The sequence below is a fragment of the Erigeron canadensis genome, chromosome 5 (genome assembly GCF_010389155.1).
Source record: "Erigeron canadensis isolate Cc75 chromosome 5, C_canadensis_v1, whole genome shotgun sequence".
In the NCBI taxonomy this organism is placed as follows: domain Eukaryota; kingdom Viridiplantae; phylum Streptophyta; class Magnoliopsida; order Asterales; family Asteraceae; genus Erigeron; species Erigeron canadensis.
In genome coordinates, this window is record NC_057765.1 from 25,922,553 (window position 1) to 25,933,941 (window position 11,389).

Here is an 11,389-nt window from a genome sequence, read left to right on the forward strand (position 1 = left end):
AATAGAAATATTATAATATATTCATTAATAATATTTTAGATAATTCATCCATAACTTTTAAAAAAATGATTGTTTTATTTATTAAATACTCATAGTATAAAAGTATAAATCAGGTGTATAGGAGAATTAGGATTAAGAAAATAAGAATATTTTGAATATAAAAAAATACTGAATTTTCAAAAATATGAGAGGTGAATATGTTTTATAAAAGTTACAAAACGAGACTGAAGATAAAGTGAGTTGTACAACATATATATAGTTGAGGGATAATTTTTGCCAAAAATATACAAACTTGTTAAAAAGACGACTACTTCAGATGACACCACATCATCATCATCCTCATCATAACTTGTAATTTGTTGCATCCTTTTAATTTTTTTTTTTTACTCTCCGTATCTGTCGATTTAACTCCAGCCCCAAACATTAAAAGGTAATTCCGGCCCTCTTTCAGTTTTCGATTTATTATGTATCTGCTCTTGATCTTTAATTTAATTTAATTGGGCGATATATATATATATATTATATATATATATATATACCTAGCTGTCTGGAATCAACTCTTCAAAGTTAACGGGGTAGCCAAAATACTGCTGATTAAGTGATTTTAGTAATGATCAGGTGCCAATAACTTTAAAATCCCTTTCTTTCATTGTAGTATTAGTATTAATTGATATTAGGGTTTTATTTTATCTGTTTAATTGGATTAGTGTTATTATCATTGATATTTTCTGATTATATCATATGATTGTATTGATCAAATAGTTCAGTATGAAAATTTGATCAACAACATATTTATATTTGATAAGAGGGTCATATTTTTTTTTTTTTTATCATCTTATATCTTTACATTAGACTGCCCGTTTCGACCCGAATCCAATTGCTACTTTTTTCAAAACTGCCCGTATTAATCCGGGTCCATTTTGACGTCACAATGGACCCGTTTGATCACAAAATATACGGGTCCACAACAAATTTGATCATCCCATACGGGTCCACAAAATATACGTCAAAATGGACCCGTATATTTTGACGTATATTTTGTGATCAAACGGGTCCATTTTGACGTCACAATGGACCCGGATTAATAAGGGCAGTTTTGAAAAAAGTAGTAATTGGATTCGGGTCGAAACGGGCAGTCTAATGTAAAGATATTAGATGATAAAAAAAAAAAAAGAGTACCCTCTTATCAAATATAAATATGTTGTTGATCAAACGGGCAGTCTAAATATGTTTGGACCCGTATATTTTGACGTCACCCAACCCGATCTGGGATGAGGGTCATCCATTTTTAACTTAGTCTCCATCAATTATGTAAAATGTGATATATGATTATTACTACTTTGTGTGATTAGGTTTTTAACAAGTAATAACCACTCTTGTTTAATGCTACTTTAAATGTAATAATAATAATAATTTAGGCAAAGTATTCTATTAAGTTTTGTTATTATTTCATTTGTGAGTTAAATTGAATATATCATCATGTTTACGCTTGGAATGTTCATTGGTTGTTTTATAACACTTTAACACCGACAGGTATCTACAGAGAGACGAAAAGGATGGAAGTGAAGTTATGGAATGACAAACGTGAGAGGGAGATGTACGACAACTTTGGCGAGCTTTATGCGATCATCAAGGCTACAGAAAAGCTAGAAAAGGCTTATGTTAGAGATATTATCTCATCTTCCGATTACGAGATTGAGTGTCAGAAACTGATCGCTCATTTTAAAACGCTCTCGTCCACGCTCAGAGATACTGTACCAAATATCGAGAGGTTTCATGATACTTACAAGATGGACTGCCCTTCTGCGATGAACCGCCTTATAACTTCTGGTGTGCCTGCTACAGTGGAGCATAGGGCTGCTGCTGCCGCTTCTGGGGTGACCTCTGCTGCGACTGTCGCAGAGTGTGTGCAGAACTTTATAACTGCAATGGATTCCCTCAAGCTAAATATGACTGCGGTTGATCAAGTTTTCCCGCTTCTGTCTGATTTGTCGGGGTCGTTAAACAAGCTGTCTATTTTACCCCCAGATTTTGAAGGGAAGACTAAGATGAAAGAGTGGATCGGTAGGCTAGCAAAGATGGGAGCTTCAGATGAGTTGACTGAGCAGCAGGCTAGGCAGCTTCATTTCGATCTGGAGTCATCATACAATTCCTTCATGGCTGCATTGCCTACTGGTGGGACGTGATTCTGACGGGTGATTTGTTCATCCTCTGTTTTCTTTTTTATTTGGTGTTTGTGAATTTGATCTAATCTGTTTAGAATTTGTATGTAACATTTATAAAGTCGTAGTTTTCCCATCTCAATTGGTTCTGCCTGATTCGCATATGTTTTGTAAAATTCTGATTTTTGAATCTTCTTGTTGATTACTTCAATATTCATTTGCTTCTGATAATGCTTATAATCTCGTACAAGTTGCTGCTAACAATTACGATTGTGAAAAGCTTAACAAAGGCTATTAAAAACGTGTTTTAAGATATCTCTGAACTTGACTCTAACTCTAATATACTGTATACAAGATTAGTCACTATGCATTGCAATGTCTATTTGTTCACCAAGGGTGATGGGATGTACTAATGCCTGACTATCTCTTTGCTCTTCCTAATGCAGGATCACTTGTGCTGACACATGATTTGGAAAACTCGTATGTCTTCTTGGAAATATTTCTTGGGTATATAGGACCATCTATTATGTTTTCTTTTTCACTTGTTCATGAATGTCATTGATTCTGAAATTGTTGTAATGTATGAGGGCTTATCAGTTTAAAATTGCTGATGCTTATTAAACATTGTTTGATGTTGGTACTGAAATATTTTGTAGTCAATCAGCAAGGGTATTAGTTATGGCATATAGCAAAAGAAAAAAAGATCAAATGTGATTGTGATTTCTCACTTTTGCTATTCTGGTTTTAGTTTTCTTAATGAGCCCGTAATGAATACTGTATTTTGTTTTAATAGTCGGTTGCCCTTGTAATGTCGACAGTGGTCGTGCAATAGATTGTGTTGCCGTGTTAGTATGTGTTTTGTGCAGTTGTTGGTTTGTACATGGTGGGAGACATAAGATGGTCATTGGCTACAAAGATATGAAATAAAAGGATGACATTGGATCAAAAGGTACTCTTCTCTAACGAGTTGAGTTGAGGGTTGAGTCACCAATAGGAATAAAGATTTAGTTTTGGAGCGAATGATTTAAGTTCCTGGGATAGGAACTCGTTGAGAAGAAAAAAAATTCCATTCTGACAAAAGTAATGAACAGACCGGAAGCGGAAACCTAATTATCGGCAAGCGGTGGGATAGTGACCTGTCTCTATATTCTAGTACAAATTTAATTTTTCAGTGGTAGGAGAGGCTCTGGACCAGCATCTGAGAGACCCAACTGATATCTTTGACATTCTTACAGGTTACATCTAGACAATCCCTCTTCCCTGGCTTATTATCACTGTTCGTTCTTAACTCTACTTTCTCTTCTCTTTATACCTTTTGGTTTATTTGTTGTCTTTTCGATTATATACTCTGTTTATCTCTTCTCTACTGTTCGTTATTTTTTTTAAGATTCAGTTGTGTTTCCATCAGAGCATTTATTCGACTACCATCCCTGGGTAGACGTATTCTCTCCTTGTATGGATAGATAAATACAATGGTAAATAGTATATGAAAAGAAGCAGCTATTTGGTTTTTTGTCATGGAGTAGTGAGAATATTAAAAACTAGGAAAAATTCTGCCAAATTCTTTAAGATGGGTCTACTTCTGGCAGCTGTAGTTCTGCTTCCCTTTATGTTATATTGCATTAATTAAATTAATATTAATAAAAAAATGAAGGACGAACATTTTCATTTGGGTGACATAGTACTATGATAAAGCCTATGGAATCGATATGCATGAGCCATCTACTTCGAATTTGAAAAGGTAAACAGAACAGCCTTTTTGCTGCACCTGCTGTAATACTAAATATAGGTACTATTCATTTTGTATTGACCATGAATATAATTACTCAACATAGTTCATATTAAGTCGACCAATAAAAGGATAGCATGCATTCTTGAAGGCTGAAGCCTAGCACCTAAAAGTTATCAAGTACTATACATACTTGGTTTGTGGTTACAGATCAACTTTTAATAGCTAAGGCCGATGTGGATCAATTGCTGCATTCATGATTGTATTAGACGGAATAATGTTCCTGCTCTTCGTGGCGAGAGTTATCCTTGTAAATAACTAGTTTTTTTTTTGGAACGGACGGTGGGTTTTATCCTCTATCAACTATAGATTTGGTATTCGTAGTTCCAACTGTTTGGATGGTTTGGTTTAATGTAGTCATGTGTTAGATTCAACTGTGGAAAATACTGAAGCTCATTGGAGTTGTACTAGGTTTTTTTTACTAACTTGTTTAGTTTGCCTTCTTTATTTTGTAGATGTGTAGTTTTTTGGGGGTTGATAAATTTGATCTTGTAGATGTATCATTATTTGGAGACGACAAAATTTGAATTTACTGTAACTTCTGTATAACAATATTTTACACCTGACTGTTCCACTTACTTTTAATTCTGAATCATTTTCTTGTACCCCTGTTGATCTAAATCTGCACCATAGAAAAGAGAATTCTAGAAGTGTATCCTCGATATGCTGCTGCTGTACAACTCGGCATAAGTCTTTGTCATTACAAAATGGGTCAGTTGAAAGTGCCAAAATGTCATTTGAGCCTGTGTTGCAGGCAAGTCATGCTTACCATCTTTTGCGCGCACACACACACACATAAATCCTACTCTAAAGTTCTGGAAAGTGTAGTTTGAAAGTAGTACATGGTCAAATTGCTACTGCTAGTTTGCTACTTGCACCTTTTTTTGTTTGTTTAACTATGTTGCATGCTTCTTTAGATCTTGGAAAATTGTTAATATAAGCTGGCTAGTTGCTTGGGCGTATTGAAACCATAGTAAATTGATATTCCCTTTTTCTTGGATATTTACATTTGAAGTATGTATTTACTGCACGGCTTTAAGCTGACTAGCATCTTTTTCTTTTTTGTTGATTTTTAATTGTTATGGTACACCATCAGAGTCTAATATGGATCTAAAGTCACTGCATCTTTTTCGTTTACCTTATAGTGTTCCTTTTGTATACCACCTAGCATGGATAACGCAATCTTTTAAAAAAGAAAATGCAGAAGTAACAGTTGAGCTTCTCAATCTCAATTCTTAACAATACTGGAGTTGTTCATTTTGAAAGAGAGTTTGAGGGGTGATTTTTTTTTTTTTTTTTCTCATGTGTATCTAGAGTTCAGGTTTAAGATAGTGCCGTACTGTTCTCTTTCACATTTTTAGATGCCTTGTTTATTTGTTCAGCCTGCCCTTCAAACGTTCAAGGAGGCCCTTGGTGATAGAACATGGGTCAGTAGATTTACCATGGGATATGATCACAGCATTTACAACTTTGCTACACACTTTAGTTGCATTCTTGAGTTTTTATTAGGAAAGAAATAAAGGAAAATAAGAGAAAAATGCATTTTTGAGTTTTATTCCTTAAAAAAGGGAAATGATTTGATAGGAAAAACTACCTTTTTTTAATCTAGACTTTCTGTCCAAATGGTCTGATTTCACAGGAAAGCTTTATCACTTTTGGAGAATGACTAATTTGTCATCCTTAATTTTATTTCAAAAGAGCCGTGAATTTGTATATCGCAAAATACCCAACTTTTCTATATCTTTTCTCTCCGCACTTGATCTACTTAGTTCGTCTGCTGAAATTAAGTTTCTTTTTAATTATATTTTTCATTATTTTTACATGTAAGTAAATAATTGAATTGAAATGAATATCAGTATACTCCGTATCTAACAATAAACTAAAACAAGATTGTAATATTGTTTAAACGAAACTTGGTGTGTTCCTTACACGACAAGTGTCCCTTTAATTATTTAAATGTTAATTCCTTAATTTTGGTATTTTGTAGTTATCTATAAAAAAATATCTATAAATTTACCAAATATATTATATATTAAATTAAAGTTTTTATTTGAATTCGTATAGAATTCTTAATTTGTTTGGACTCTTAATGCATGTATATTCGCCTACACTTTGATTATCAAATATCCATCTTTTTCTTCAAATTGCTTTACTTTACACATATTTGATTAATTTCGATATCCATCTTTTTCTTCAATTGCTTTAGTCTTCAAATTTGGTAGTAATATTAAATTATTATAATTAGTTATCATTGTTTTATATTAGGTAATGTGTTTTTTATTTATGACCTGATGATATCTACTAATAAACTAAAGCATGATTGGGATGTTCTTGAAAAGACACGTGACGTAATCTTTGATCGAAAGCAATTGACTTTTTATATGTTTATACATAATTCGAACGTGGGAGACACCTTTTTGCAATACATTATTGGTCCAAAGATTATATATATATATATATTTTTTTTATCAATTTAATAATGTTATTCTTAATGTTTAAAAGTTTATTACTACATATTCTTTGTTGTCTTTTTGTTATGAAAAAAATTTTAATGTAGAATGTTTGAACTCATCAACTAATATATATATTTATTATAAATATGATATATAAATATAAATAATAATGAGTCGACCGTGCATCGTGCACGGGTATTAATACTAGTTGTCGTATATTTAAGGAAGAAAGCAATTTGCAAACTATTGGACTCGAATTTTTGGTACTCTTTAGTAAAAATAAAATATCAAAATGACAAAATCTTGCGTTGAAAGGCTTTTGCATTGAAAGGTAAAATCTGATGGGCCTCAAAGGAAAAATGGGCCAAAGTCTGGGCCAAATAGAAGGTCCAACAAAACCAAAAAAATACATCAATGGCTAAAACCTCATAGAGAAAGGCGTTTATGGGCCTGAAATCTGACCCATGACGGTTTTCATAAAAACGTGGTCGGTGCTCCTCATCCTAAAGACCGTTTTGACTGTTGATATGCTGAAAACTGAAAAAGCCAAGTCCTATAGTTTAACTTATGCTCATTTTAATGAAACGCTTTTTGTTGTCATATCTTGACACTCCAGGCAAATACAAAAAAAGAAAAAAAACTTGTTCTTTTATACTTGGTCATATCATAATGATTTGTAGAATATTCTTTACATACAAATATCTATATATTTTTTTCTTACGGTAACTAGTCCTGATGGTTGATAATGTAATTAAAAATTTAAAATGCTCATATTACTGTTACGACACATACAATACAACTTCTAAATATTAAAATACAATTAAATATATTCTGGAATTAATAAAATGTCCATAAGGATGCTGTCTTACAGCAAATAAAACATTGAGGGACTAATCGTGAATAAGTCATATCTCAAAGGACTTAAAGTGCAAGTTATGTGGTTGAAGGTTCGGTTGGTTATAACAGTTATTCCCGCCATTGTTTATCAGTTTGCCCAACCCATTTCTTCTACAATCTTTCTCAATTCTCTCTCTCTATTTCTTTTTCACATACAATTCCTTCTCTCTCTCTCTCTCTCCGAAAATGGAGCAAAATCCAGAAGCAAACAAATACGCAAAAGCGAAAATTGAAGACCCGAATCTGACATTGCCGAATTTTCTACAGATACCGAGTGATAGTTTCTCTAATAATCCCTGTTTCATGAAGTTTTCTGGTAACAATCTCAACATTTTCTCTGTTTAATGTCTTGTTTTCTGGTAAACTGAAGTGAAATTAATTTTAGAGTATTTTTAGTTCTTTCTGGATATCGGTAATTTTTGTTTGATTTAAAGCGAAACTGTAGTTAATCGAATTTTTTTTCTTTAGATCGAACAGCAGAAACCTATTTTTCATTTTTTGCTTGTTACTTGGATTGAATTCTTATCTGATTTAATCTGTTTGATCTTGGTACATATTTTTCAGTTTAATATCTATAGTTCTTGTTAGATTTTTATATCAGTAATCTGATTTTGTTCTAAAGTAATCGACCGATATTAATTCGTTGTGTTTCTAGTAAGGTTAATTTCTTAAAGAAGTTTTTTTTATTTCCAAGCGATTTTTGTGTTGTGTTGGGTTTCTTGAAAACTGATTTTGTTTATGTAGAATCTGATTTATTCCATATATTTCTTGATATTTCCACCAAAAAAGCTGTAATCAGTATGTGCAATTTGTGAGTTTGAGATGTGTTTTGTCGATTTTTTTTTTAAGACGTTAATTGTGGCATCCAAACAGGTTTTTCGCACTTTTTACTTACTTCTGTTAATTGGTAATATGAGTAAATGAGACGTAATTTATTTTGGTATCAGTGCAGAAGTTGATTCAGGAGAGGAAAAGATAGATAGGAAAGTGTACCGGATTCGTAATAAAGATGTGCGTGACATCATTCCCACATCTAACCTGTTTCATTTTATTAGTGTCGCACGCTCTAATTATTGTTTTATGTTCACAGCTTTGTGTCGTTCTTGGTGAAAGTTGTGAAAATCTGAAAAGAATTCAGAGAAGCTCAAAACTCATGATGACTGCGTTACTAGCTGAGGTTGTAGGCCAAATTATACGTCATTCAAATATTGAATTGGTGGATATCGTTGACCAAATTAGACCTTCTCAACAACCCCTCCAAGATCTCATCAAAAAGGTTGACCAAATGCACATTTTTGTTGTTGTTGTTAGGAAATTAAGTTTCATACTTACTCGTCTGAGGTTTTATTGTCTTATGCGCTCTGATAATCTGTATCTTGATGTTTTCTCTAATTCACAGGCTTTTGAAATTCTTGGGGAAAACTGTGAAAAAATGAAACAAATTCAGAGTGTCTCGAAAGCCACAATTGAGTTCTTATCAGATGCTGAAAGTGATAATCACAACCATTCATATATTGACTTGGTTGGTACCGTTGACCAAGTGAAAACTGCTGAACAACTCATCCTAGATAACATTCTGAAGGTTGATTGCCCTGCTAAATAGTAAATATGTACATTTTTCTTGTTATTTAGGGTCGTACGATACTTACTTAGCCCAAAAACTGTTTGCAGACATATGACAGCCAGGTTTATCCGGTAATTCTGATGCCACCTGTTATTCATGAGAAACAAGTGATCATCACCATGCCCTTGGACAAGGTGACAAATCATACCCATTTTCAATTAAACTACATTTCGTTAGCTATTCTGCTGTTTAAAGCCTTGCTGATTATATCTGCTTATATAGGTTGGGTGTTTCATTGGCCCGGATAACAGTAATCTCATAAAAATGGAAATGGAATCTCGTGCATGGATAACGGTTCGTTTTCTTGTATGCCAATCTAGACAAATAAGTACAAAATTGGCTTTGATCTTATTAAGATGTTTGTATGTTCAGATTGATATTGATAGTTCAGAAGAGGATATAGTGGTCAACTTACATGGACCTCAAGAACATGTTACCAAGGCCTTGTCGTTGATAAAGTCAGAGATTGATAAGGTGATCTTAGCTTAACTTGTTTAAAAACTAGATATGTTTGTGCGTATGTCAGTGGCAATAACTTTTTCCTTTTGTTTCAGCTCGCTGAATCTTGTGAAGAAGAGCTGGAAACCGAGCGGTTGTTTAAGAAACTTCAATGTGGTGAGATAGCTGCTAGTGAGAATTCTGCTGGAACAAGTGAGCCTGAAAATGGAAAGAAGCAGATTCAAGCTGCAGAAACTGCTGAAACACACAAACAGAATTCTGAACAAGCACACAAATCCATGTAGAAGGGATCAAGCAAAGAAGCTGATTTTGGTCTAGTTTTGGCAAATCAAAAGAAGAAACAGGTAGTTGATGAATCTGAGCATCATTGATCTAAATCTTCTGAAGCATTACCATGAACACATTTTAGAAAGACTTTTAACAAAACTTGACTCTTACTGCAACATCAATTCATCATGTTTACTTTTATGTTTGTTTTGATGCTTTTATGGGTGAAAACAATATTATTCATTTAGTTGGAAACTTGCATTATTAGAACAGAAAAGTAGCCAAAACTGAGAACCCAATTTGACAACTAATCCAACCTGCAGTGATGTGTGGCAATAGCAGATGGCATAATTACCCAAATGATATACAGTACTTTTTTTTATTACCCAAAGAGATTGTCTTACTTTAGAGCAAGTCATACTTATGAAATTACTGTAACAAAGTAAAGCAGCATTGTGAGTTTGTGACAATTTCTTCAAGTCAATAACAACTTCAATGCAGTGCTTAAAATCTTCAGGCAAAGTGGGTAACGGGTCAAAACATTAAACATGTATAACTTTTGGGTTCAGGTTGATCAGTAATAATATCATCTCACACAAGTATCTGATTACCGATATCTCAACCATACAAAACTGTGACTGCCTGTAAGATAATATTGAATTAGTATTTATTCTTTGTGCTTGAATTGTTTATCATAATATTATGTGATTTCTATATTTTGTTTTTTTTTTTTTTTTTTTACTTCTGATATTGAATTGACTTGTATATTCTTGATATATATTATGTGATATCTTGTTACTTGTCTAACATCTTGTGTAGAGAACTCATACCACGAAATATATATAGCAAGCTAGGTTGTTGAAGTTGGTTTTGAAGCAATAGATTTTGGTCTTTGGATTTGGGGAATACCTGGTTTTACCTTTATTTATGTTATCACTTTCTCTATAAAGCATAACTAACATGAAAAATGAACATGATAATTGGGTTGAAAAGTTTACAATTTTGAGACATGAGAAATTATCATTTTACCCTTAATTAATTAATTTACATAATCATTCCATAATCTTTTAAAAGATATTCACTATCCTTAAAAATCAAATATCTTTGAATCAATTACCTACACCACTTGATGCCGACGCCATCACCATTCGTCGACGCCACCACATCGCAACTAATGTCATCACCGCCGCATTACGCGTGTACCATGCTCGTCTTATTCTAAAATACCCGAGCACAGAGAGTAGCACATCCAGCTTTGGATAAGTTAACTACTAACATTAATTAGTACACTCGATTTAGAACTCTTGTTCGTCTAATAAATTAAAACTAGGTTGGTTGCTATTTCACCAGGTGTTCAATAGGTTGGTGGATTTTTATGCGACATAGACATTTTGACCTTCATTTTGTTCTTAATAATATTATGTCGAAACCCATATTGTTTATGATGGAATCAGATTGATTTAGGTTAGAGAAAAAATAGAGCACTAGCTTGATGATGATGATGATGAAGATATGGCTGAAATGTATCTGACTGACAAACTAAAGTAAAAGTCAAAAATGGTCACTTGTTTATTTTTTCTTTTTTTTGCACCGAATATAAACTATCATTAAATTTAAGAAAGTCATTACATTATAATGGCAGGTAGTCGAGCAAACCCCTATACAAGTAAAAGGAATTAACAATAACAATGATGATGATTGTGTCATATTTATCAAATTTAGAAGACATTTGACATAC

At 32.9% G+C, this 11,389-nt stretch overlaps 1 protein-coding gene across 1 annotated transcript; it reads left to right on the top strand.

Moving 5' to 3' along the window:
• Positions 1 to 324: 324 nt before the first annotated feature.
• LOC122599880 (vacuolar protein sorting-associated protein 28 homolog 1-like) lies at positions 325 to 2,822 on the top strand. The gene is made up of 3 exons (XM_043772482.1): positions 325 to 430; positions 1,534 to 2,195; positions 2,609 to 2,822. The coding sequence occupies exon 2, from the start codon at positions 1,557 to 1,559 to the stop codon at positions 2,184 to 2,186; it is 630 nt and encodes a 209-aa protein (XP_043628417.1). The 5' UTR covers positions 325 to 430; positions 1,534 to 1,556; the 3' UTR covers positions 2,187 to 2,195; positions 2,609 to 2,822.
• The last annotated feature ends 8,567 nt before the right edge of the window (positions 2,823 to 11,389 follow it).

What these genes read in the sequence shown, in the direction of transcription:
- LOC122599880 (XM_043772482.1), top strand. Translation starts at nt 1,557, where the DNA reads ATGGAAGTGAAGTTATGGAATGACAAACGTGAGAGGGAGATGTACGAC.